Consider the following 27,180-nt stretch of genomic DNA (forward strand, 5'->3'; position numbering starts at 1 on the left):
GAGTGCCATCCAAATCTATTGCTGAACCCCTCCAAATCTAACAAGTCTAGGTTCTCCTGAATTATCCAATCCTTTGTCCAACATAAACATGCCGCTTCATAATAGAGTTTTAGATCAGGTACTGCAAACCCTCCTCTTTCCTTCTTATCTGTCAATATTTTAAAATAAATTCTTGGTCTTTTCCCTTGCCATATAAAACGCGAGAGGGTTTTTTGCCACTCTTTGAATTGTCTTAAACCTCTTATTATCGGAATTGTCTGGAACAGAAACAACATTTTCGGTAGTAGATTCATTTTAATTGCAGACATTCTTCCCATCATTGATAGCTTTAATCTGTCCCATATTTCTAGTTCTCTTTTATTTTATTTTATTTTATAAATATTTATTAAGATTTTTTGTAAAGAAAATACATAGATAATAAACAACATTGCTTATATCATAACCAAATTTCATAACTTGTTTAGACTTCCTCACGTCTCCTGCTCCCACTTACATTGTTGAGAAGTTTTTTTCAAGCAAATTATCATCTTGTTTACAATCTTATATCCACTCATTTAAGTATAGTCTAACAATTCTCCAAAAGGTTTGTATTTTACTTGATCTCACTTATCATCAAATTCCAATCTAATTTAGTGGTGGCCAATTATTTATGATCAAGCATGCTTCTTAACATTCAACCAGATTACAATATTTTTGTAAATAAATCCTAAATTTCTTCCAATCTTCTTCAATCTATTTCTAGTTCTCTTTTAATCTCCTTCCAGACTGGTTGATAATTGTCATTAAAAAGATTTATATTTTTTGCCGTCATCCAAATTCCCAGATACTTGACTTTTTTGACTACCTTGATTTCACTTTCTTGTTCCAACCTTTCTATCTCACTTTTTCCTAAATTTTTACCCAGCATTTTCGTCTTTATCTTGTTCAGTTTAAACCCAGCCAATTGCCCAAATTTTCCCATTTTCTTCCAGTGCTATTTTAACACTTTCTTGAGGTTCTTCAAGGGTTAATACCAAATCATCCGCGTAGGCCTTAAGTTTGAACTCCTTGACACCTATTTTGACCCCTTTTATCTCTGTTTTTCCTCTCAGGCAATTTAATAATACTTCTAATACTATAATAAACAGCAATGGAGATAATGGGCACCCTTGTCTGGTGCCCTTTGTGATATCAAATGAGTCTGTTAAGATGTTGTTCACAATTAATTTCGCTTTCTGCTCTGAGTAAATTGCCTCAATTCCGTTTAAAAAGGTGCCACAAATCCCCATCCTTTCTATACTCTTCTTCATAAATGACCAGGATACATTATCAAATGCTTTTTCAGCATCAATGAACATCAGTACGGCTGGCTTATCATTTCTTACTTCTAGGTATTCCAGTGTATTGACAACATGTCTCACGTTATCCTTCAATTGCCTACTTGGGAGGGATTGCTCTTTCATGCTATTTTTTTCTGTTCATCAATATGGCTCCCAAGTTGGTTCCCTCCTCCTGCCTCTGGGTGCCAGATGCTAAACTCTCATAAAAATGCATCTGGAACCTTGTAAATGTTGTACACATGTTGAAATGGTGCAAAGCTTACTGGATGGCCTTGGGTCGTTCACTATCTCTCATATTAACCCACCCCTTAGGCTTCTTTGGAAGATAATGCATGTGGACCAAGTATGCCACCGTAGCACTTTGGAGGAAGCGCAGAATCAGAATAAATAATAGTGTTCTTTTTTTAAAAAATCATGCCGGGGACACATCTATCAAATGTGATATCCTTGCCTTTTGTAGAGGAACATGCAGTGGCATTCATGAACATTTTTCCATTCTAGCCTTATAACAAACCTGCCAGGTAGGCTTGGTTTAAAAAAAAGAAGATAACCCCTGAGATCACCCAGCGAATTACATGGCTAAGTGGGGAATGTCCCAGTACAACACTCTTATCCAGGCTACCTCAAACTCAGCCCTCCATATGTTTTTGGCCTACAACTCCCATGATCCCTAGTTAGCAGGACCAGTGGTCAGGGATGATGAGAATTGTAGTCTCAAAAAACATCTGGAGGGCCGAGTTTGAGGAAGCCTGCTCTTATCAATACACTCACTGGCTCACAGGGCTGGTGCCAAGCTTGAATGGACCGCCTGTGGCACTGAGGGGTGCCCTGGTGGGGCACTGGGTTCCTACCACCATACCCCTGGCATTGCCAGTGGTTTTTATAGCCACTTGGTACAACAGCTGCCTGCCACCCTCTTCCCTTCGGGTGGGGTTACATGGCAAGGTTGCAATGGGATGGAAACTGAGCAGCTGATTGGCTCTGGGAAACAGCCATACTTAATCTCCCACCATGCAATGCCTGGGCTGCAACATTAGATGCTGAGCAATGTATTGCAGGAGATAAAACATGGTGGAAGCCCTACACTGATCAATGCAATCCCTTCAGATGTCAAGGAGATAAAGAATTACACAACTTTTAGAAGACATCTGAAGGCAGCCCTGTATAAGGAAGGTTTTTTAACACTTGATGTTTGTATTATGTATATGCTGCAAGCCACCCAGAGTGGCTAGGGAAACCCAGCTGGATAGGTAGGGTGGAAATAATAATTATTTTTATTTTTATTCAGGCTAGACTTGTCCAAGCTATGGCAAGGGCCCAGCCCCAGTAGGCCTGAATTTGCTGAGTGCTGACGTATATATTCACCCAGTCTGCTTCCTCAGTTATTTGAGGATCCACCTGTCGGGAAGATGGTTGTGTGTGTGTGGCTTAGGCCTCTGCTCACTTTTCCGCTGGAGTCATTATCTTGGAATCTGCCTCCAGGAACTTCTTGTTCCTTGGCTTTGATTCCACAAATAACACAGGAGCATAGCTTTGTGTTTGGCTGGCAGCGCTGATGGGCGGAGTGCTTTCGGAGCCCATGGCTACAATTGCCTCTGTTTCCCATTCCCCTCCTGAATTCGTGGAGGGGTATTCCCTGGGGATTTGCTTGCCCTTGTGAGCTCCTTAATTATGTCCAAGGTGTCCTTGTTACAACCTGCCCAGTGGGAAGGAGTTCTTGCTGCCTCCCCTCCTCTGCCCTTCCGTCTCTTCCTGCACATCGAAACTCGGAGTTCTGCGTAAGCAGGTGCCGCTGGTCTCAGTCAATGTTCCAGAGAACAATGGGATGGCGACCTCTTTTTGTTGGTTCTGCTTTTGGGTGGAAAAAGTGGATGGAGATATTTTTCTCTTTCCCTCCTCTCTCCTGACACTAATACATGGATTCACTAGTTAATGGGAATAGCAGCAACAGCTAGAAGGGTTGCTTATCTACATTAGCCTGCCACAGTGAAGTGCCTACTGACACCTTCAAGACAACCCATTTTATTGTGGGATGAAGATTATGGTGCACTTCGTTGGCTTAAACACAAAAAGAGACTGCCGTAAAATTTGCACATGCTAATTCATACATTTAGATGGAGGTTTGGAAAGAATGATTATGATTTACAGTAAATAGAAATTTAATTTTTGTTATCAAATGGCAGGACAGAATTCCAGACAAATATGTGCTCTCCTAAGCGCACATTGGGACAGGGGTGGCACTGTGGTCTAAACCACTGAGCCGCTGGGCTTGCCGATCAGAAGGTCGTGGTTTGAATCCCTGTGACGGGGTGAGTTCCCGTTGCTTGGTCCCAGCTCCTGCCAACCTAGCAGTTCGAAAGCACGCCAAAAAGTGCAAGTAGATCAATAGGTACCGCTCCAGCAGGAAGGTAAACGGTGTTTCACCAGAAGCAGCTTAGTCATGCTGGCCACATGACCTGGGAAAACTGTCTGTGGACAAACGCCAGCTCCCTCAGCCTGTAAAGCGAGATGAGCGCCGCAACCCCAGAGTCGTTCACAACTGGAAGGTGGGAGGATCCCCAAGGACGTGCTCTATGGGGAGCTGGCTTCTGGCACCTGGTCTGTTGGCAGACCAACTCTGAGTTCCAAAGATGTCTGCAAACGTGACATGAAGGCTGGCAAACCCACTGTGGCATCACTTCTGAACTTGTAGCATAGTTGTATAGCTACACGATCTAGCCCTGGAGCAACCTAATGCTTAGTGACGAATATAAACAATATGTCTGTCATGTGAGATATTTCTGGACTCCAAATCCCACCAATCGTCCCAATTCCAATGGTCAGGGATTATGAGAGTTATAGTTCAGCAAGTGCCACAGGTTTCTACCCTATTGTGTGCTATTAACGTGTGTGCTTTTTATCTGAGATGGCCACACAGTTTAAAGGATTTCAGGCCCACGTAATATTGGTAGTGATAGAGTTGATATTCCCTTCTGTGGCTGCATATGCACAATGCACTTAACAAACATGACTTCCCCCAGAATACCAGGAAATGTAGTTTAAAGGTGCTGGGAATTGCAGTTCTGAGGGAGTGAACTACAGGTCCCAGGATTCTTTGAGGGGAGGTGATGTGCTTTAAATGTATAGTGTGTATGCAGCCTGTGTTGCTTTATAATTTTGAGTCTGAGTGTGAAGTAAAAAAGAATTCATCTTTTGTTGTTTACTGTCATTACATTGTGTAATAGCCTTTGACTATAAATACTTAAAGTCTGGCTGGTTTCTGCTTGAGAAAACATAGCAAGTCTTTCATTTTATGCCTCTGGAGATTTAAGACCAACAGTGCCCAGTCTCTATGTTGTGGACAGTGAAGTGGCGACAGTCTTCCAACCGTAATTCCATTTCTGTGCAAACAGGAGTAACAGGAATACCTTCTGATTCTTAGCAGTGGTTCAGGCAGGAGGCAGGATGCGTTATTGTGGGTTGCGAAGCTATAGCTCCTTCCTGTGGTCATGACAGGAAAAGAGTCGGGAGAGAGTTAAGCAGGGCATGAGAAGCCACGCAAAACATATTTACGTCAACAGTATCAATAGGGCATACTTACCTTGAAGAGGCAATGCCAAAGGTTTGGGCTTCTTTTTTGTAGGATTGGTGGCTGTGTCCACACAAACAATGGCAAGGCATTTTTACAAGGGCTGTTCAAACTTCAAGAGCTACTTGATTTGAGAGCTTCACTTCTGTACTCTTCACCCACATTTTAATGAAAAGCATCACATTCCCCACATTCCTCATTGTAGGGCAGGGCGTGTTTAGTGAAATGGTACAGGGCTACCCACCGTTCCCCAGATTCTCTTGCAAGCTCTTTCCCAATAAAGCAAAACCAACAGACACCAGTTGTGTGACTTCCTTGCAAGAAAACACCTTAACAACAATAAAAAGAGCTGCACAATTGAGGTATTCCAGTTTTTATGTGCAACAGCATCTGTGCTCCAAACTCAACAAACCCCACAGTATTAGGCACAAGCTAAAGAAAATACAGGTGTGAGAATTGGCAAAAGAATTAATATATAGTAAGACAAAAGTCATCTCCAAAATGTACAAGCTCCTACTTGAATGGGAGGTTAAAGATGAGGAAGTCAAAGAAATCAGGACTAAGTGGGCAATTGTTTTTTGGGGGAAATATACCAATGTCAGCATAGGAAAGACTATGGAATACAGATTGGAAATTCACAGCCTGTTATACACTAAGGGAAAATCATATGAAAATGTTTTACAGGTGGTATATAACTCCCAGCAAGTTAGCAAAGATGTACAGAACATGCTGAAATACATGCTGGAGGTGTAAACAGGCTGAAGGGACAATGATTCACATGTGGTGGGGCTGCAATAAAATTAAAAAATTATGGGATATGATATACAAAGAAATTAATTTTTCTTCAAACAAACTTTTACAAAAGAACCAGAAGCCTTCCTCTCGGGGATATTGGAACCAGAGTTTTCAAAGAAAAAAGGAAGAATATTCTTATAAACTGCAACAGCAGCGAGAATGTTTGATGTTTGAGTGAACATGCACAGAATCAGACTAACAGAGTAAAATATGAATGGACAAGGCTGAGTCTTTATGAATATTAAAAACAACAAATTCCATAGCAGTGCAAATGAAACTTTTGCTTGTGATACCAGCTGAGATTCCATTATGACAATTTCCCACAAAAATTAGTTGCTAGGCTTGGAAAACTGACGTTATTCCTTCTTTTGTTGAGCTTCTTAGATATTTGAAAGCTTCTGTCATCATCTTAATCATCTCTTCCTTGGCCAAATATGGCCAGTGGCTCCAGTTTTTCCTCATGCACCATGCATTCCAAACTCTTTATCTGCTTCCCCGCTCAGGTATATGGCAAGAACGGATGTGAAAGGTTTACTAGATATTTTGCAATGAGGAAGGCTGGTGTGGTGTAGTCTTTGCTTTCGTATTTGTAGCCCTATGCTCCAGAATTGAGATCATTAGGTTATTACAGAGACTCTAGATAATGTTACATCAATATTCTTACATTCTAATATTCCCATTTGCCCTTCTGTCTTTTCAAGGCTTATTTTCTGGGAGGTTCTTCTAACTTGGAATGCAACTGCAGTGTCACCTATTCATGTGGGGATTGGCAACACGGCTATCAACTTACTTGTTGGAGGACTGGCCTGTGGGGCAGTTGGTGATGTGGCTGGTGAACCCACCTTTCTGCATTGCTTGCCCTGCATTTCCAGGCAACAGTGCCACAATTGCCAGTTCTGGCCAATTTCAAAAAAATTTAATTGTTTGAAGATCAGCAATCCAGGATAGACATGAATAATATACTGGCAGATATACAGTACATAAAATCACAATATAAAATCACAAAAGACATAATAAAAATAGAAACAACCCAATATTTCCCACCCTAACATATTTTAAAAGGTCGTTGGATGTCAAAGGCCTAGTTAAAGAGGAACGTCTAAAGCGCTTAAAGGTGTAGAATGAAGGCGGGAGGTGAACCTCCCTGAGAGCATTCCACTCACCAGGAGCCACGGCAGAAAAGGCTCGTTCTTGTGTTGTCACCCTCATGGAGGAGGCACGTGAAGAAGGACCTCAGAGGATGATCTCAGGGTCCGGGTCAGTTAATATGGGGAAGGGTGGTCCTTGAGGTCTTGCAGTCCTGAGCTGTTTAAAGTTTTCTAGGTCAAACCACGTCGAAACCGCTTCAGGAACAACTGCGTCAAGATGAACAGTAGAAACAAAAATAAGTTAATAAAGTTTGGGTGGGTCGGTGGGAGGTTGTAACTCAGCTGTGGTCTCATTTGGCTGGGCCGTTTCTGGTGACCCTTGCAAGCTCCTGGGCTGGAAGTTCCCATGTATGGCTTAGGGCAGGCTTCCTCAACCTTGGCCCTCCAGATGTTTTGAGACTACAATTCCCATCATCCCTCACCACTGGTCCTGCTAGCTAGGGATCATGGGAGTTGTAGGCCCAAAACATCTGGAGGGCCGAGGTTGAGGAAGCCTGGCTTAGGGCAGTGGTGGCCAAACTTGGCCCTCCAGCTGTTTTTGGACTACAACTTCCATCATCCCTAGCTGACAGGACCAGCTGGTCAGGGATAATGGGAATTGTAGTCCTGAAACAGCTGGAGGAACAAGTTTGGCCACCACTGGCTTAGGGCTATTCTGAGAGCTATGAAAGGTGGAGGGCTGGGTGGTTAACCCCTAGGCAACCAATACGAATATTCAGTTCAGGGCTGGATTTAGGTTTGATGAGGCCCTAAGCTACTGAAGGTAATGGGCTCCTTTATATGTCCAGCTGTCCTTTGTCAACACCAAATTGTTGCTGTTTTTTGTGTTGAATATATACTATATGGTAATTTATGGACCTAATAGGTATGTAGGTTTTATTTTATTTGTTTTTTATCTTCTATTTTGGAAATGTACATCCTTTTTTTCTCCCTTTAATTTTTTAATTTTTGGGGAGCCTAAACTATAGCTTGTTTAAAGGTAAAGGTACCCCTGCCCGTACGGGCCAGTCTTGACAGACTCTAGGGTTGTGTGCTCATCTCACTCTAGAGGCCGGGAGCCGGCGCCGTCCGCAGACACTTCCGGGTCACATGGCCAGTGTGACATCGCAGCTCTGGCGAGCCTGCACCAGCGCAGCACACGGAATGCTGTTTACCTTCCCGCTATAAAGCGGTACCTATTTACCTACTTGCACCCGGAGGTGCTTTCGAACTGCTAGGTGGGCAGGAGCTGGGAGCTCACCCCGCCGTGGAGATTCGAACCGCCGACCATACGATCGGCAAGTCCTAGGCACTGTGGTTTTACCCGCAGCACCACCCGCGTCCCCCATAGCTTGTTTAGCTTATATGCAAATCTGGCAGTGATTTAATTGGTAAAAACTACATTTCCCAGAAGGTTTAGGGTCCGTATTCAGTGCATTCTGGGTAATGCAGTTTCTTAAAAAATAAAAATAAAATGTAAATGCGACTCTTGAGAATTAAACCCTGCTCGCCACGCTGCGAAGCTGAGAACATATCAGGGCTGACAAAATGGCAGAAGGCTGCATTGATGATGAGATATTGCTATCTTAACTTTCCCCAAAATTCACCGTCTGCAGCGCAACGGAAGATACACTCCACTCCCAGCCAAACTTTCCCTTTGGGCTTTATGGAAAGTCCCTCTAGGAATAAAATTCCCCGTTCTTTCCTCTGTGAGGGGAAACGGGAAAGAAAATGCAGCAACATCAGCTCGCAATTCATTCTGGAAGTTGTTGTCTCGCTTGTAGGAGAAGTGTGTGCAAGTGCGATGGTGCAATGGGAACAGCTGAACTACAGTTCCCGGCATGCTTCGAAGGCACGCAACAGTTTGCGTCGCGATAGACGCAACGCGGTTTTCCCAAATGAAATCTCGCGAGATTTGGCTTTCTACTCTGGATTCCTCCCCTCTCCTCTCTAATTTGGGAACGCGCGGTGGCTGACGGGAGGGACGGTTCCGTCTCGTCTCGTCCTGTCCCCGCTCCCTCACGCACCACTAGCGGTGCCTTCCGAAGTGCGTCGCGCATCGATGTGACTACTGTACGAGAGAGAGAGGGGAAAAAAAGTGAGGGTGAGAGAGCGAAAGGAAAAGCCACCCGCAGGGGCAAAGTCTTCCTGAAACACCCTCCCCCCCATCTCTATCCCTCTCCCCAGAGCGCTTTAGAAAATGGCGTCCGACCTTCGCGCTGCTTGTGTTACATGCCGGGAGTTGTAGTCTTTTCCATGCCTTGGGCTCTTGGCGTCGGGGTCTTGATCGCGAAGGAAAGGACTACGTTTCCCATAACCCCGCGGGCGAGGAGAGGGACAGACGGGAGCGAATTGGACGGGAAGGGGGGCGGTTCCGCCTCTCCTCCTTTCCCCCTCCTCCCCTTCACCCTTCGCCTGCGCCGCGGCTGCTGCTGCTGCGTCGGGTGAGGGAGCGCGAGCGAGCGAGTGGCGCAGGCAGAGAGTGCGGCCTCCCTGGGCAGCGCGAGGGAGGCGGGTGAGAGGCCTACTCCGGGGCGGCCGGGTCTCGGGAGTCGCGCAGGGGGAGGGAGGGTTTGGGCAGGGGGCGCGCGTCACGGACGCGGTGCATGCGTGGGCGGGTGTTGGGTTGAGTGCTGAGGTGCGGGCAGAGGGAGGGTCTCGAACGGCTCCATCAGGCCTAGAGGTGAATCGGCCTAATAGGTAGGGCTGTGTGTGTGGATATTCCTGGGGAGGGAGGAAAGGCCTAGTAAGGGGTAGAGGCAGGGGTGGGGCTTGAAACTGCTACAGAGATGGCTGTCCAGGCCTATTTGGGGGTGGGGAATGTAGGAATGGATTGCTCATAGCCAGGTTGTGGGTGCATGTGGTGGGGGGCGCAGGCCTTTAAGTCGGTTAGAAACCTCATAGGGACTAGAGAGGTTATAACAAGATTGGGAGGGGGTGGTTCAGTCCTTCAAAGAAGGAGGTGAATGGGGTGGTTGGAGCCAGATTGGGAAAATATCGGGCTGGCATTTCAGCCGTTTATGAAAGAGGATCAAATGGGATAGTGAGGGAGGAGGGGAGTGTGGGCAGGGCAATCGTGTGCGGTTTGTTTGGGTTTTTTTGCTCAGAGGTAAGTCCGACTGAGCTCCCAGATAATAATGAACAGGATTGTAGCCTTAGCTGGGGGCTTGAAACTGGTGGGGTTGGGGACAAAGGATAGGGTTGTATTTGTGTAAAATGTAAAAATAGGAAGAGGGGCTCAGTAGAGTGGAAGTTAAGACTCTAGGGTTTTGTGATCATCTCTGCTCTCTAGGGGATGGGATGAGTAAATTTAAGCAAATTCTGAAAGCAGGTGGAGGAAAAAAATCAGGTTTCTGAGAGGTTCATAAAGGGAAAAGTGTTGAACAGGAAAAATGTAGGTAAGAGGCTGTAGGTGAAATAGTTCTCTGGGGGATCAGATAGAATTTGAAGATGAGGGGAAGGGAAGCCTGAAATGCAATAAGGGAGACTTTAATAAGGAGTAAATTTGAAGATGCATAGAGAACATTAATGGGGCAAAGTAAGAAGAAAGAAAAGTGTGTGTGAGGGGGTGTTTGGCGCTAGATTCAGGTTGGAATTTGTGGGAAGCATGTTGCACTGCATGAGTTCTATGGATTTCTTCTGTGCATTTATATTTTCAGTCTTGATTGTGAAGAGGCATGGGTCCATCCTGGTATTTGGAAAATGTTGGCAGAAGCTGCCAGTTGCTCTTTTGCCTCTGCTTCTAGCCATACATCCTCTGTTTTATTCTCTAGGCATTAAGAGGCACCGTTGGTGCTAGCCTGTGAGCGCCATGTACAATGGGATAGGACTCCCCACTCCCCGGGGCAGCGGCACCAACGGTTACGTGCAGCGCAACCTCTCGGCCGTGCGCCACAAGAAAGATCGCACTGACTACAAGTCAGAAGAGGAGTTGAGGAAGCTGGAGTCATCCCTGGTTAAAAAACCCAACCAGGACATCCTGGACCACGAGCGCAAGCGGAAGGTTGAGCTGAAATGCTTAGAGTTGGCTGAACTCATGGAAGAGCAGGGGTAGGTTGTAGCAGGCAATAGGGAAGCAGAGATATTTGGAATATAACAATGGGGGTTGAAAAATAAGCATGGAGATAGTGGCAGCTGTTGAATGAATAAGGTTGATAGCAATTGTGGAAGAAGGTGGGGTATGGGAAGGTGGGGGTATGTGGACATTGCACCTGGGATTTCTGCCTTCATTTGTTGGCAACCTTGGTCTTGGTAGCTGACCAATTACTCTGATTTGTTAGCACAGCAGTGATGGAAGGTAGACAAAGTTAGGATGCAGGGATGAGGAAGGAAAAGCTGTCCTTCCTCTAAGGGCAAAGGGTGAGAGTAGGTATTGAAGGAAATTGGAAAGTTACATATTTATGATTAATAATACAGGTATAAATAGACTAGGAGTAGAGAAGAGGAAAACTGAAATGGGAAGAATAAGTGAATGTGTTCAAGGATCGGGCCTGATGGTATGGTAGGGTGGGGGAATGAAGTACAAGTTGAACATGAAAGGTGAATGGGAGAAGAATTTACATGAAATGGGTAAAAATACTTAGGAGAGGTGAGTGGGAGTGGGGAAAAAGCCTTCTCTACTTAAAGTGAGCCTCTGGATCTGTCAATTCTCTGGATTAGTCAATAGGGGGGCTGGGTTTTAGTACCTCCTGAGTAAATGTCTACTATGCTTGAAGAAAGTTAAACCATGGACCAAATTGTTACCAGGAAAATGACCAGGAAAATGCTTTGGCAAAGAATTTAGTAATTTCTAAATATGGATTCGATGTCGGTAATTGCCTGCTGATAGTACCAAACTGCCTATATATATAACCTTTTTGTGATGGGAGGACCTCAGTAATTTTTAGCTGCCTCAAGGAGTTGAAAGTATGAGAAATCATGTCATACATGCTAGGTGTACATATGCGTTGTTGTAGCACTGGCCACTTGCTGACTTGGTTTCAGTGGGACTTGTTCAGAAGTGCCTTTCAAGAAGCTTCAGATATAATATATGTAGTGTTAACTTATTTATAGGAAAAACAAGCAGAGTGAAGTTACATTTAGTAGGTGTTCAGTCAATTTTATGTGTATTGCAAGAAGAGTTAAATTTGTTGATTTTGTTTTGCTGGATTCCAGGAGTGAAGATGACATTTTCATTTGTAGTAGAAAATTATTCCTTTTGGGGGAGTAACAACTTTGCTTAGCTTTTTATAAAATACTTTGAAGTTCTAGTCAAATGCTTTATTGATAATGATGATTCTCCGATGCAGAGATGTTGTAATATTATCTCTAGATTGCAGATCTCAGGGAAGCTGAGGCTGAGAGAATAGTGGTTCGTAGAAAGACACTTAGCTAGGTCATGATGTGTGTGGCGGGGGGGATGTGCTTAAGTATTTGGTTTACATTTAAGTCATAAGTACTATGCTGTGTTAGATAGAAGTAGTCAGTGTTTTGAATCTGTTACGATTCATGTCCCTTAGCAGCACTGCCTACTACCTCATTAGAGACTGGTTACCTTGTTTATGGGACCCATCTGGTAAGCCTTGTAAAATATTTTCTGGCTTTCTCAATCCAGGTATGGAGAAGGGGAAATCCAGGAAAAGGTAGCCACTTTTCGGATGATGCTTTTGGAGAAGGATGTAGCAGTGGTCAAGGAGGGGGAACAGCAGCAGAAGCCGACGTAAGTAAGGCACCTTGGTGGATTTTGATTCTGATGAGCTGACTGATTCATTAGCGCCCCACCTCCTTTCCATTCCTTGTGGGGCTTGTTGCTCTTCCCATACTTACCTTGGGCTTGCCCCATAACCTCTAGTTTTCCCCTTGTAGTAACTATTTCTGTTCTTCTCCAGTGTCACAGAGACCCATCAGCTGGCTGAGGCCAATGAAAAGAAGAACGAGAGGCTTAGAGCTGCCTTTGGAATTAGTGACAACTATGTGGATGGCAGCTCCTTTGACCCCAACCGCAGGGCTAAGGAGGCGGCAACAGCTGCTGCTGCAGCTGCAGCAGCAGCTAAGCAGCAGCAGGAACAGCAAAAGCAGTACAGGTATGTGGGCATCCTTGCTGAGGAAAGGAAAAGTAGAGGTTGGGGAGGTAGACATGGTTGTGCCTACCTCAGTTGAGCTCTTGTCGCTTTGCATGGATTGGGAAACAATTTATTGTATTTTTTTGTTTAAGAAATAGGTATTATTTGATAAAAGTTGTTTGGCGTTCACTGTACTATATAATACAAGCCTTGCCTTGGGGTAAGATTACATCAGATGATACTTTTATTAAATGTATATGTATTTAAAAAATCTGATTTGTATTTTGATATGAGTTATTGATCTCTTTGCTTGATTAACTGCCTGTAAAAAAAATTATGTAATTTGACGTAATTTTTGTAAGGGTTGTTAACGATACTGGGACTCCCTAATATACCTTTTGTGGTGTGCATGCTAATACCCCTAAACTCGAGAATTTATATTTGGCAGCCTAGTTGCCTGCTTGGGGATTTGTTGGGAGGAATGGGGAGAGGAAAGAAGGAAGGGAGAGCTGTTATTTTGGAGCCTGTTTGGGAGTTGGTTTTTCACTATTTCTCTGTGTTTTCCCAGTCTTGTTAAAGAGTCTAGCAGCTCCCGCTCACCGTCCCCAAAACAGAAGAAGAAGAAAAAGAAGAAAGACAGAGGCAGGTGGGTGCATGAACAAAGGCAGTGGTGAGATGTGGCGAGAAGAGGGTGTCAGTTTGAGTTTGGCTAGGTGGGGTGCATTAGTGAGGGGAGAGAGTAAGGGATCTGGGATGTGTGGGTCTCCATTACCCCTTGCCACGTGTAACATGTCCCTTTTGTTTGTCTCTTCAGATCTGAGAGCAGATCACCTTCTCGGAGGGAGAGGAAGAAAAGTTCAAAGAAAAAGAAACACAGGTAAGGGGCTGTCTTGGGAGAGACAGGCTGGCTTAGTGTGATAGACTGGGCTTTAGGATCTTCATCTCTTCAGCTGATGGTTATTTTCAGTGTTCCCTAAATAGCTTATGGTTCTGTCTTCAAGTGTGCATAAGAGAACAAACCTTGCTTTCTGTGGGGTACGCTTGTCTTGTCTTCCGCTACAAAAGAGGTTACATGATGTAGAGTTTGGGGCCTTTCTCACCCTATATGTAGCTATCTCTTGTCAGAGATTCTTTGTCTGGAAGCATCCTGTGTAGGACTGGGTTGGAGGGAAGTCATCACTTTTCATCCAGTATCATGATTTCTGGGCATGCTATTATGTTGTTAGGTAACTGGCAATAAGCTGAAGTATATAAGACCCTGTTTTGTTTTGTAGGTCAGAGTCAAAGAAAAGAAAGCACAGGTGAGTCTTAACTTTTTAAAAGCATTTGGGTATAGAGAGTTCTTTGCAATTCTGATTTTACATTGCTTGTATTTTCTTTGCAATTCTGATTTTACATTGCTTGTATTTTCAACCAATCAGAACTGAGAAATTGTGAGTTCTCAGAGGATACCCTATGATTTTCACTGTTGAGTGGTGACTTGAATCTGATTGTCCCACTTGTACATCCAACGTTACTAGCTACATGTTGCATTGATCTTGTTATGAATTGTGTGGCAGTGTTTTAGAGACATCTGTTTAGTAATAGCTTCTTGGTTATTCCTAGGGGTGGGGATGTTCTGCAGTGGGTACTGTAGGAACTGAGATGGAAATAATGGCTGTGCAATGTTTCCAGAATGTTTCAAAACAAATGTATTTTTCCAGGTCCCCAAGTCCCAAGAGCAAACACAAATCTAAGGAAAAGAAACGCAGGAGGTAAAAACCATGTTTTTCTCGCCATTACCAAGATCCCTCCTTGCTAAAGGTGGTCTTTTTTTTTTTTTTTTTGCTTCCTTTCTGCTCACATTTCTAACCCTCTTAGGTCTACTAGCGAGAGTGCATCTCAGAAAGGCCGACGGGACCGTTCCTCCTCCCCAGATGATTCTTCCTCTTCAGATGCTTCCCGTAGCAGGTATGGCTTTGGGATGGAAATCCAAAGTTCCCTCTATTCCTTCCTCACACTAGTCCAATGTTCTTGAAACCAGATTTCAGACTTGGGCAGACTATTGAAAATAACTCACATTTCAAGCCTCTGATAGTTATTTATCATCTGCAGGTCAGGTAGCCCCATAGCCCAGAAACGGGCCCCCTTAAGGCGACAGAGCAAGTCTCCCTCTGCACCTTCACGGAAGCAAGTGGAAACCGAGGCAGTTTCCAAGAATCTGCCAGAGAGAACACGCTCATCTTCTCCCGAGCCTGTCCGGCGGGGCAGGAGCCCAAGCCCTCGAGAAAGCAGAGAAAAGCGGGAGGTATGGGATTATACTTTAGTGACTTGCAACAGAGATTCCTTAGGGATTTCAGCAGGACTTGATTATATTTGGAGGAGAAAAATCATAGAGTCGGGGTTGTAACACTAAGTTGTTTTTTTTTTTTTTTAAACCTCCTGTCGTCCAGAAAACTATGTCCAAGCATTCTCCAGCACGTGAGACCCGCCAGCGCTCTGGCAGCCCTTTATCTCCTGCCAGAGAGAAGGAAAGAGAAAAGGAGAGGAAGTCTTCTCGGCATGGGGATCGGAAATCCTCTCCATCATTTGAGCGGGATTCAAGGTTCAAGCATCGCTCCCCAATGCCAAGTGATCCTTCTCGGGAAAGAGTCTCGGGGCACAAGCATTCCTCGAAGGAGAGTGTCTCCCCACCCCCTAAGAAGCAGACAGAGGATCGTAATGGGACTCTACCATCCAAGGCTAAATCATCAACTGACCAGAAGGAGAAGCTGGCAGCTGCCTCATCTCCTACTTCTAAAGCAAGTGAGACAAAGTTGAGGAAGGGCTCACCCGATGGGTCTCCACCTCAGCGCTCTTGTTCTCCTTCAGAGAGTGGTAGCTGCTCCTCTTCTTCCTCCTCTTCTCCTTCCCCAGCAACCAAGCCAGCCCCAGTTTCCCGTAGCTCTTCTCCAGAGGAGCCTCCTAAAAGGCAAGGCAAAGAGAAGACCTCCGCACACAGAGAGAGGTCTAGTTCATCCCCCGAAGTCTCCCGCTCTGGGCAAAAGCAGGCTGCCAAGGTCACATCTCGTCGTGAATTATCGGGCACCCCTCCAGCCAGGGGCAACAAGTCAAGGACCAGTCGGAGGGATAGATCTCTCTCCCAAACACCCATTGCTCGAAGAGGTAGATCTCGGTCACGCACCCCAGCTAAGAGAGGCAGATCACGCACACCTCCAAGGAGGGGAAGGTCTCGCTCGGCTCAGAGACGTGCTCGATCCCGTTCACGTACTCCTCCAAGAAGGATCCGTTCTCGCAGCCCTCAGTGGCGGGGCCGGTCAAGAACACCCCAGCGGTGGGGCAGGTCACGCTCACGAAGTCCTCCTAGATGGGGCCGATCACGGACACCTCAGAGGCGTGGCTGGTCTCGTTCTAGAACTCCCCAAAGGCATGGCTGGTCTAGAAGCAGAAATAGTGGGAGATGGGGAAGGTCAAGAACCCCACCAAGAAGAGGGAGGTCACGTTCAAGAACCCCACCAAGAAGGGGCAGGTCTCGATCCAGAACTCCACCCAGACGAGCAAGGTCTCGATCCAGAACTCAACCCAGAAGAGGGCGATCTAGAACCAGAACCCCTCCCAGGAGAGGGAGGTCAAGCTCTTCACCAAGGAGAGAGAAGTCGTTGATTTCAGCAAGACGAAGTAGGTCTGTGTCATCTCCGGATCGGAAGGCCTCTAGAATTTCTTCAAGAAGAAGCCGATCTGGTTCCTCCCCCCAAATGAGAGAGAGGTCCAGAAAACCTTTGCGGCGTAGCCAGTCTGGCTCATCTCCTGAATCAAGAAGCAGATTACGTGTTTCTCCCCGGCGCAGTCGATCTGGATCACTTCCAAAGGCAAAGAAGAAATCACAGTTGTCTCCTAGAAGAAGTCGTTCAGGTTCATCTCCAAGGTCAAGGAAGAAAAAATCAAGAACACCACCACGGCGCAGTCGCTCTAGTTCTTCACCCAGGCTGAAAACGAAGTCCAGGTTATCTCCACGGCAAAGCAGGTCTGGTTCTTCAACACCAAAAAAGAAATCCAGATCACCAGCAAGGCGAAGTCAATCCAGGACACCTCCAGCAGTCAAAAATAAATCTAGGATGTCCTCAAGGAGCAGATCTGGCTCATCTTCAAGACATACAAAGAAGTTTGAGGATTCTTCAGCAGTTGAAGAGAAATCTAAAATGTCTTCTAGAAGAAGCCAATCTAACTCACCTGCAAGACGTAGCAGGTCTGGATCCTCCAGAAGGCGAAACAGGTCTGAATCTTCCCCAGAAGTGAAAACGAAGTCAAGGTCCTCTCCAGGGCTGCAGAAGGAATTAAGATCATCTCCAAGACGAGACCGGTCTGGTTCCTCTCAGTCATCAACAAAAGAAAACTCTTTATCCCCTCCAAGACGAACAGCCTCTCCAGAACCAAAGTCTACACCCCCGTTGCAGCGAAGCAGATCTGGAAGGTCTCTAGCAGCAAAAGAAAAGCCTAGATCACCAGTCCGAAGGCAGAGCTTGTCTGGATCACCTCCAGCTTTGAGGGAGAAATCTCTGTCTCCTCCAAGACGAACTACATCTGGATCATCTTTGGAATTGAAGAGGGAATCCACTTCACCACTGGGAAAATGTACAACCGGCTCTTTGGAGTTGAAGAAATCCAGATCACCAGCAAGGCGAAGCAGGTCTGGTTCCTCTCCATTGGTCAAGGAGCAATCTAAATCTCCTTCCAGGAGCAAGTCCAAGTACTCTCCTGACACAAAGAAAGTCACATCACCGTTGATTCAGGTCAGGCCTGGGCTCTCCTCTCCAGCAGTGAGAGAGAAGTCTAGATCACCTATGCGGAGAAGTGGGTCCAGATCATCTCCTGAACTAAATGGTAAATCTAAATCTCCCCCAAAACAAAACAAATCCCAAGAAATAAAGTCAAAATCTGGGTCACCCTCAAGGCACAACAAATCATTGGCAGTAATGGAGAGAGCTGCATCACCATTCCGGAAGAGTAAATTAGGTTCATCTCCCCCTGGGAAAGAGAAATTGAAGTCTCCACCAAGTCAAGGCCAGCCTGGGTCATCAGTACTCACAGAGTCAGAGATTCCATCAAGGCGAAGTAGATCTGGATCTTCTTCTTCCTCCTCCTCCTCTTCTTCCTCCACCTCCTCCTCCTCCTCTTCCTCCTCCTCTTCATCAACGTCTTCTCCAGAAGACAATAAATCTCGATCACCTCCACGACTGAGTCGCTCTGCAACACTTGCAGTCAACAAAAGCAAATCTGTATCATCGCCAGCACACAGCAGGTCAGATTCATCTCCAGAACCAGAGAACAGCACACTTCCAGCTGTTGCAAAGCACAACAGACCTGGAGCTTCTCCAGAAGCAAGTGAGACTTCAAAGGTTTCTCCTGTAGAGAAGAAAGAGGCACTCAGAGATGCACCTCGGAGGAGCAGGTCAGGGTCATATCCAGAGGTTAAAGAGAAGCCAAGAATACACAACAGTGAGAGCAGTTCAGAGTCTTCACCAGATCAAAAAGAAAAATCTGTAAGCAGATCTCCGTCACCTCCTAGACCATCAGTAAAATCAAGGACACCTGTAAGACGCAGGACATCAAGGTCTCCACCCAGACCTAGAGTAAAATCCAGAACTCCACCAAAGCGTGGTAGGTCTGGGTCACCACCAAGGCCCAGAGTGAAGTCCAGGACACCCCCCAGACGACGTAGGTCTGGATCATCTCCAAGACCACGAATGAAGTCCAGAACCCCACCAAGGCGACGCAGGTCTGGTTCATCCCCAAGACCACGAATGAAGTCCAGAACCCCACCACGCCGCCGCCGCAGATCTGGATCCTCTCCAAGACCCAGAATAAAATCTAGAACCCCACCACGACGTCGAAGGTCTGGTTCATCTCCACGAGCCAGAGAGAAGTCTAGAACACCAATTACAAGAAGACGGAGATCTATGTCACCACTGAGCCCTAGACGGAAATCTAGAACACCTCTGAGACAGAGGTCCAGATCACGCTCCAGGCAGAGGTCAAATACCAGCATGCATCCACATAGGTCTGAATCGTCATCTCACTGTGACAGCCGACCTCGAACCTCCTTGCGACGGGGGAGATCTGGCTCTCTGTCATGGAGGAGTCGCTCCCGTTCACTCTCCAGGCAGCGAGACAAGTCTCGGGGCTCATTACGGCGGGAAAGGTCCATCTCGTCCCCAGGCCGAAGCTGCTCAAGATCCCCTTCCCGTCAAGACAAATCTCGCTTCACATGGAAGGGTGAGCGCTCAGTTGCCTCACCGCGCAGAGGCCATTCCCGATCACCAGCACGGAGAGAGATGTCTAGGCTGTCGCCACAACGGAGTGCTACCAGCCGGAATGCATCCCGTTCACCTCCCAGATTAGATGCCCCGCGAATAACAGCAACTTACAAAAGCACTGGGTCCAGAGTGTCTCCTGATTTTCGGTCGTCTCCTGTGAGGAAGCATTCCAGATCAGGCTCCCGAGAAATCTGCACCTCTCCAGGAAGGAAATCCCGCTCTCCTCCTGTGCTGGAGAAATACCCCAAGTCTGACATCCAGGAGAAGTCATCAGCACCCTCGCTATGGCACAGCAAAAGCAACACTGCCATCCCTCGCACTCCAACCCCACCATGTGAGGACTCTCCCGTAGCTCGAAAGGCCCTGTCTCCTGCTCCATCTGCCGTGTCAAAGAATGGTGGTTCCACGACTGTCCGAGACAGTCCTGGAGATAGGAGTCAGGTCTTTCATCCTTCCACAGTTAGGGATGAGACAGCTGCTGGTGCTCCTTTGTCAGGGAGAAGCAGTTCCCATGCAGACTCCCCTTCTCCTGTTAAAGCTCGGTCGTCCTCCTCCTCCTCTGAGTCCTCCAGCCCCTTGCCAGCCCTGGTTTCTGTGCTAGCCCCAGCCCCCAAAGAAGAGGAGTTTGTATCTGAAGGAAAAGTAGCAGAGAGGCCTGCAGGGCGCCTCCCCACCCTAGAGGCTGAGCCACAGCTGGCTTCTGTTGCCATGGAGAACACCAGGAGCAGCTGTTCTACTGCCCCACAACTGGCTCTCCCCTCTCCGCCACCCTCTGCTCCTTCAAAGGTGAAGAGAAGTTCATCTGCTTCCTCCACCACTTCCTCCTCCTCCTCCTCCTCCTCTTCCTCATCGTCTTCTGATTCCGATTCTGAATCCAGCTCATCTGAGTCCATCCCCCCGGATCAGCCAGCAAAAGACCTTGAGGCGGAGATTGTACCAAAACAGTAAGAGCCTATATTTCTCTCTCTCTCTCTCTCTCTCTCTCTCTCTCTCTCTCTCTCTCTCTCTCTCTCCCCCTCTCTCCCTCTCTCCCTCTCTCCCTCTCTCCCCCTCCCCCCCCGTTCCCGCTCTCTTAAGTTGCTAGTTCATACCTGTTCATACCTGTCTTACATGAAGCTAGGTCACCTGTTCTGCTGTATTTACTCAGGTTATCCCTACCTCTGACCCTTTGTGCCTTGTTTTCCAACCACTCCACTGTACAACTCCACATTGTGCTTTCCACTCCAGAAAAGGGAGTTTTGTAGCACCTTGAAAGACTCACATTATATCCATTTCATCTGATACTTGAAATGTGTGTTTTTCTATGCAGGCTGAGAGTGTGAAATAGCTAAGACCTTGAAAACCAAGAGATATTATTCTCTGTAAAAATTTTATGCAAAGCTCAACTGGTTGCTAACCTTTTGTGGCCTGAGGGGTGCCTTCACTCTTGCTCAACTGTTTGGGCATGGATTGTCAGTAGTAGGTGTTGTCCCCCACCTACACCACCTCAGCTGGTAATTTTCCTCTCTCCACTCCAGCCTGATGGCTGAGGAGAGGAAGATTTACATCTCAAGCAGGGCACAGGGATCTTCACCCTCTTCAGGACTGTATGTACTTAAAATTTATTTTATCTTTTTGCCACCTCCAGAATTGGGGGGGGTCTTGGAGGGCCAGATAAACTTCCTTGGGTGATTGCATCAGCTCTTCAGGTCAGGGGTTGGCTGCCCCAATATAACAAGCGCAAGCTAATAGTTCAATCCTCCTTCCTTTGGTGGGCTAAATTAACCACTAGTGTGTCTTGGCACTAATATCAGCCTTGAAAATAAGCTGTCAGAAGTTATTAAGAATCTGGTAACCTGTGTTTGTATGCTGGCCATTGGAGGGGCATAAAGGCATCTCCATTCCTTAGCACAGAAACTAAGTAGGCTTGAGAAGGGTACAAGGATGCATGTATGCCACCCCCTTTTCAGCCGGTCCTCTTTCTTATCTAGTTGCTAATAGGTGTCCATATGAGAGGCTTCCTTAAGCAAAAAGGGCATAACATGACCTGTATAGCTTAGCTATCCCAGATTCTGCTTGTGGATGGCCAGTGTCTATATCTTGTATGTTTCTTAAGCTTGTCATAGACTTTACCTCTTGCTTTTCGTGGCTTCTCTTTCCACACTCTATTTTGACACTTAAATCTACCAAATGAGGGTGAGAACTTTACCTCTTAGTTTTAAAAGATCTCATAAAGTTCTTCATGTTAGCTGAAATGGTTTTTAAATGCTGTAATGGTGGTCTTTGTCCACCAGAGGCTAACCTTGTTTCACTTCACTGTGTCTTTGTAGTAGGAAGGCACATGGAATCTGGGCTCTGAATCTGCACTGCAGGCCCCATGCAAGCCTTTTGCTCCTTTAAAGCGCACCTGGTGAAACCAAATGCAGGGCTCCCTTGCAGAGCATGTGTTTGTACACATAAAATGCATGTGGCTAGGTTTGTGAACATCCTTTGATTCTTTCCCCAAGATTCTAGTTCAGTGTACTTTTCATATTTACTTTTGACATGGTTTGGGGTGATAGAACTAGAAAACAAGGCATTAGGGAACTGGAGAATGGGAAGAGGAAGCAAGAGTTGGGAGATGGAAGAGGCTGATCATTAGACTCACTAATCGAAATACTGTTCTGATTTTTGAACTTCAGCAGGAATGAGAACCTCCTTTGACTTTATCTTACTAGTGAGATTGCTGTTCCTACTGAAGGTGATGATTCTACATTGATCTAAGAACACCTGAAGTAGGGGGTGAACTTGTGTCCTTGCTGATGTTGTTGGACTCCCAACTTCCATTAGCCATGTCCATTGTGGCCAGTGGTTCTGAGATGATGGAGTTGAAATCTGTTCAGTGACAGCTTGTAGGGTGCAGGCTCCCCACCCGTTATCACAAAGTCTTTCACTCAAGAGGTTTCTGCTTTGTCCCCAGTTGGCAACCATAGAGGTGGCACTGGCCCCTTGAGAGATGTAGCCATTGTGATGGAACAGTAGGCCAATGTGTGTAGAAGCCTTCAATGTGTTCTGGTGTGGTGGGAACAACAGCAACCATTCTGATAACAGAAATGTAAAGGGGGCCAGGCTAAGGCAGCTAGTCTCCAGGACCTTTCCCATAAACACCAAAGGTTAGTGTATCAGTTTCCCCTGGCAAAGAAACAAAAATGGTGATTCTAGAAGTAACCCACCAATACCTCTCTTAATCCTCTTAACACAATTGCCCTGTGTGTCTGAACTTGATACTATCCTTCATTTTCTCTTCTCCCGCCCCAGGCCACCAAGTCCAGTGCTGAAGGAGGCTAACCGTGATGAGCAGCCTTTGGAAGTGGGCAAACGTAAGCGCCGTTCTCAGAGCTCCAGCAGTTCCAGCAGCAGCTCTTCCTCCTCTTCCTCTTCCTCCTCCTCCACATCCTCCTCCTCGTCCTCTGCCTCTTCCTCATCTTCATCATCTTCCTCCTCTGCTTCACCCTCGTCGCCTAAGACTGGATCCCAGGTACCAGCCAAAGTGGTCCCCAAAAAGAAGCCGTCTCCAGAGAAGAGGAAGTAAGTATTCTTATTGGTTATTGATGAAAGAGCTGAGAATCTGCTGCGATGAATGATGCCATGACTTATTGGCAGTGACTTTATTTTAGTATGGGGTGGACCAGTCCCTTCCTCCTACAAGATTGTTGTATCCTGTGGGACTGTTCTCCGTTCTTCCAACTCTTTAATTAGGGTGGCCGTTGGCACCACATTGTTAGTGAAAATGGTGTAAAAAGAGCATGTGTAGCAGAATGCCAGCAGTCCCAAGTGTTGCAGGTGGGTAACAAAGGTGCAGAAGACTTTGGGCCTGATTGTGTGTGTGTGTGTGTGTGTGTGTGTGGTAGTGAGGAGGCTTGCTCTTGTGCCACAGGCATCTCCAGGTAGGAGACCCCTGTTTGAAGTCCTGGAGAACTGCTGCCAATCATTGATGTCTAGGAATAGGGAACCTGTGGCTCTCCAGATGTTGGACTCCATCTCCCATCATCCCTGATGATTGGCCATGTTCCCTGAGGCTGATGGGAGTTCTAGGTCAACAACATCTGGAGCGTCACAGGTGTCATCCCTGGTGTAGACAAGACTGAGCTACATGGAACAGTGATTTGGCTCTGTATAAGGCAGCTTTCATGTTTCTGTTAAGGAAGCTGGAATCTGATGGCTTGCTCTGCATCAACCTCTTCTTGAAAACCACTGTTAGATGCCTGGATTTCTGCTGGGCTCCAAAGTCCTTTCCAGTAGAAAGCTTGCTTAGCCTCTGCCCAACTGAGATCTTGCCAGGCATTTCCTGCACCTACTGTAGCCTGCCTTTGCAGCTTTAAGGATTCAAACAACTCCAGCATTGGGGCTTGGTCTGATGGGGCAATCAGGGGACCCTTTGCAGAAAGTCTGCTTACCCTTAACCGTTTGCTCACCCACCCTTTGGTCCAGAGTGAGTGCATGAGTTATGGCAACAGCAAGGAAAATGTTGTGGCAGCTGCTACTGCTGCACTACTTGCTAGTTCTCTCCCTGACGTGCAGGTGATGTCAGTGAGAAGAATGTGGCCACAGAGAGAATTTTACGTGTGGGCTCCTAAAATATGGAACTAGTACTGAATTGGAAACGTCTTAAAAATGAAAGGATTCTGAACTCTGCATGTAGTACGAGGGCATGGGTATTCAGCTCTGGGTACAGCCTAGGGGTGTGTCCATGCTTTACTCTTGTCCAGCATTTTGCCGGAAAATGATCACACAAGTTCTTTTTCTTCTCCCATAGCTGAAGGGCCAAGTGTGGTGAATGCACTCTTAAGCAGCCCATCTTCTCTCTCTTCCTTCAGGTCACGCAGTCCCCGGAAGCCTATTGACTCCCTGCGTGATTCACGCTCCCTCAGCTACTCCCCAGCAGAACGCCGCCGGGTATCCCCTCCGGTCCAGCTGCCATCAGCTCCAAGGGACCGACGCAGGTAGGAACCTGAGCCTCCCTTCTCACCATGTTGGGATTGTGAGGGAGGGAGGCGGTGGCTAGGGATCTGTTTGGAATAGGGAGGGAGGATATGTGAGAATTGGAGTTAAGATAAATTGGCTCAGCTTCATGCCTTCCTTTGCTTCTCCAGGGACAGGTCCAGGGACAGGTCCTCGCAGAGAAACAGACGAAGCATCAGCAGGTCTCCAGGCCGGAAACGTCGACGCAATTCCCCCAGCCCCCGAGTCCCTCGCCGCAGAACTTCAAGGTAGTATGTGCTTGGTTTCTGACAGTATTCAAGGTGGCTTATAAAATATGACAGCTCATAAAGAGCAGTAATTCAGCAAAACCCCAGCAACTCCAGATTTGAATTATTGACAAAAAGCAGCCTGTAAGAACAGGTTTCTGCATAGAGCCCCTTTCCCCTGTTTCTCTATCCTCTATTCAGGCAAGCAAGATGTACTGTAATAGTTTAAGGACACACATTCCAGTCAGATAAAAGCACAGAGCCCGGCTCTGGGTGTGGCCTGGGAGGCGGTCCAAGCGCCAGATAAAGATGCCCTAGAGGGCCACCTTGGTCCCTGGGGCTGCAGCTCCTCCCCTCTGCTCTAAGTGAATGGCCTTGGGTGTAGTGTCCCAGAAAACGCTGTTCCATGTTCCTGCTGATCTTTGCAGTTGAGTTACAGAATCGTGTCATAGGATGGCTGGGAAAATACATGGTGCAGCTGCACTGTAATTCTGTGGAAGTTGAGTAGGTCAGACTCTGTAACTTCCTGGATGGGAGGTTTCCCTCTAGTAATGTTTGTAAATTAATTGATAGAACATTGAGTAGACCTTTGTGACATCACTCTATGGGGAATATTTGCTTCACCTCACGTTCAAACCAAGATTGACCCCCAGAGCAGCTGACTGTTAAAATCATCCGTTAAAACCACCACACGGGTAGAAAGTATTACAAATATGTGGAGGTTGTTACTGCAGCCTCTTTTGCTTCCTGGTGTGTGATGTCATAGTCCCAAGTTCTTCTCTCCTGGGGGAGAGGGGCAAGAAGCGTGCTGAAGGTTGGCTCTGGCTGGCTCTTTGTATAGACACTTGTCTTCAGAAGCAGGCCTTCTGTGGGTTTTTCTGTTTGGGGGTTGTGGACTCTTTCCTGCCTCCTTCCCTAATGGCCTGCAGATACATAAGGCTGTCCAACCTTCTCCAGTGGGCATTGTGAAGCTTTCCCTTCTCCCTCACAACATTTTCCACTCTGTACTACTGGTGTCCAAGTGGCCATGATTCCTTAAGGTGATGTAGAAAATTGTGAAAAGGTTACAGTTCACTCTGGAGTGACCTCCAGAGCCTGGGGCAGGTGGTCTGCCCCTAGGCTGGGAAATTCGGGTGGTAGCCCATCCTGGGAGCGAAGCTTGCTAATTTCTCCTCTCTTTGCCCCCTTCCAGGTCCCCCTAAGCCTCTTGGAGAATCTGGAAAGCCCTTGCCCTTGCAACCACAGACTGCACCACCCCAGCCTCCCACAGTGCTGTCCCAGGTGGGAGCCCCCTGCCTCCTGAAGCCCACTGGAAGCCAGTGTGTTTGTGTGGGGGGGCCCTCTTCATTTGCCATTGGCTTTTTATTCTCATTAGTTTTTCCTTCACTGTCCCTGTCTTTATTGCCCATCATTTGTCGGCAGCTACATTCCCCTCCCTGGACATCTCTGCTCAGCACCCACCAGGATCCGCTGTCTCTGCGCTCCTCTTCTTCCTCTTCCCAACAGTTGGTGATGTTCATTTGATTTTCTCTCTCTCTCTCTCTTGTGAGCGTTTTTTCTGTGCGTTTTACAGCTAAAATCTTTACTTCTGTGTTTTGAGAGAGGGGTCTCCTTTTTGTTGATTTAGACATAAAAGGTTTAAATAAAAGAAAACACAAAAAGGGTGGGCGGGTGGGGAGTAGGGAGATATATGTGAGCTAATCTGTTGATTTAGCGTTTCTCAGGCACCCCTCTCTGTAATGGTGGAGGGTTGTAGGAAAAAAAGGGGAAGGAGGGCAGGTTGGCTTTGGGGATCCCCTAGTTTTCAGGGCCGGGGTGGGGGGCTCCTTCTGTGACCCACTGCTTCAGGAGAAGTGCAAGCAAACTTTTTGGGAGAAATTAGGGGTTGCTTGGAGCCTGCAACCGTGGGGTTGACTTCTGATGGTGGCACAATTTGAGCATTAGATCATTTCTGCCCCCCAAAACAAACAGATTTTAATATGCGGTGCTCTTTTTCCTTTTTATCCTTCCCTCAAAGCAGACTCTTTCATATTGATCAGCTGAGCCAGGTCAGGAGGGGTCAAGATAGGGACTGGAAAGGGGGCAGACAGGCATTTTACAAGGGAAGGTGAGAGAAATTCTGCTGGAAAGAAGCCGAGAAACCCTAAATCAGGGAGGGATGGGAACAGAAGTTTCTTCATATTTCTTAAAAGCATTTAATTTTTTTTGATATGTACAGCAAGGAGATTTTTTCTGTCAAATAAAAAACTTACGAAATGCAGAAATTGTTGTTGAATCCCTGGGATTTTCTCTGCCTCTTCTGTGGTGTTGTCTTGTCAAACAAGACCTCTTATTACATGTGGAAGTTTTTTATTCTGCTTTGTCTTGGCATTGCAGTTCTGGGTCTTAACTGCGTTAGTTTTTCAGATGTAGAGATTTGATTGCTAATTAGTACATTGGCCCTCCCACTTTATAAAGCTACCCTCCAGGTTCTGAGAGTTGAAGCCTTCAGTTACAACATGGTGACAGCCAACAGCATATTTCTAAAGTGTATTTTAAAATTTAGTTAGAAACGATGTTCTTTGCCCTTTTCTTACAGTCAAAGTGGCTATAAATAGTAAGAGTAAGATTGAGTAACAATAAGGAATTCTGCATATCCTCTTTTAAAAAAAGAAATACTCTGGCTCAATCAGGCGAAGCTGGGCAACCAGATAGAAAATACAAGAATCAAGTGAAGATACTCCTTTGTAATAGCCTGTAAATATGTACTCTTAGTTACCTTTGCTGGGCAAAATACATGTCAGGACCACAGCAGGAAAGGGCCACCTCAGTTCTCTGCCATCATGTTTGC

At 46.5% G+C, this 27,180-nt stretch overlaps 1 protein-coding gene across 3 annotated transcripts; it reads left to right on the forward strand.

Moving 5' to 3' along the window:
- Positions 1-8,731: 8,731 nt before the first annotated feature.
- On the forward strand, positions 8,732-26,614 carry SRRM2 (serine/arginine repetitive matrix 2; the record flags this gene model as incomplete). Of its 3 annotated transcripts, none has more annotated exons than XM_083708125.1 (15): positions 8,732-8,913; positions 10,583-10,859; positions 12,403-12,507; positions 12,677-12,871; positions 13,419-13,496; positions 13,665-13,727; positions 14,125-14,151; positions 14,554-14,604; positions 14,711-14,800; positions 14,945-15,137; positions 15,283-20,087; positions 22,420-22,689; positions 23,979-24,104; positions 24,255-24,371; positions 25,543-26,614. In XM_083708125.1, the coding sequence occupies exons 2-15, from the start codon at positions 10,621-10,623 to the stop codon at positions 25,550-25,552; spliced, it is 6,369 nt and encodes a 2,122-aa protein (XP_083564251.1). In that variant the 5' UTR covers positions 8,732-8,913; positions 10,583-10,620. The 3 variants fall into 3 exon arrangements, with proteins under 3 accessions (XP_083564251.1, XP_083564250.1, XP_083564252.1); XM_083708124.1 differs by lacking the exon at positions 8,732-8,913 and adding an exon at positions 9,149-9,324; XM_083708126.1 differs by lacking the exons at positions 8,732-8,913; positions 25,543-26,614 and adding an exon at positions 9,149-9,324 and having other exon boundaries at positions 24,255-24,375.
- Positions 26,615-27,180: the final 566 nt, after the last annotated feature.

This window comes from Podarcis gaigeae (assembly GCF_964106915.1).
Source record: "Podarcis gaigeae genome assembly, chromosome: 13".
Classification (NCBI taxonomy): Eukaryota; Metazoa; Chordata; class Lepidosauria; order Squamata; family Lacertidae; genus Podarcis; species Podarcis gaigeae.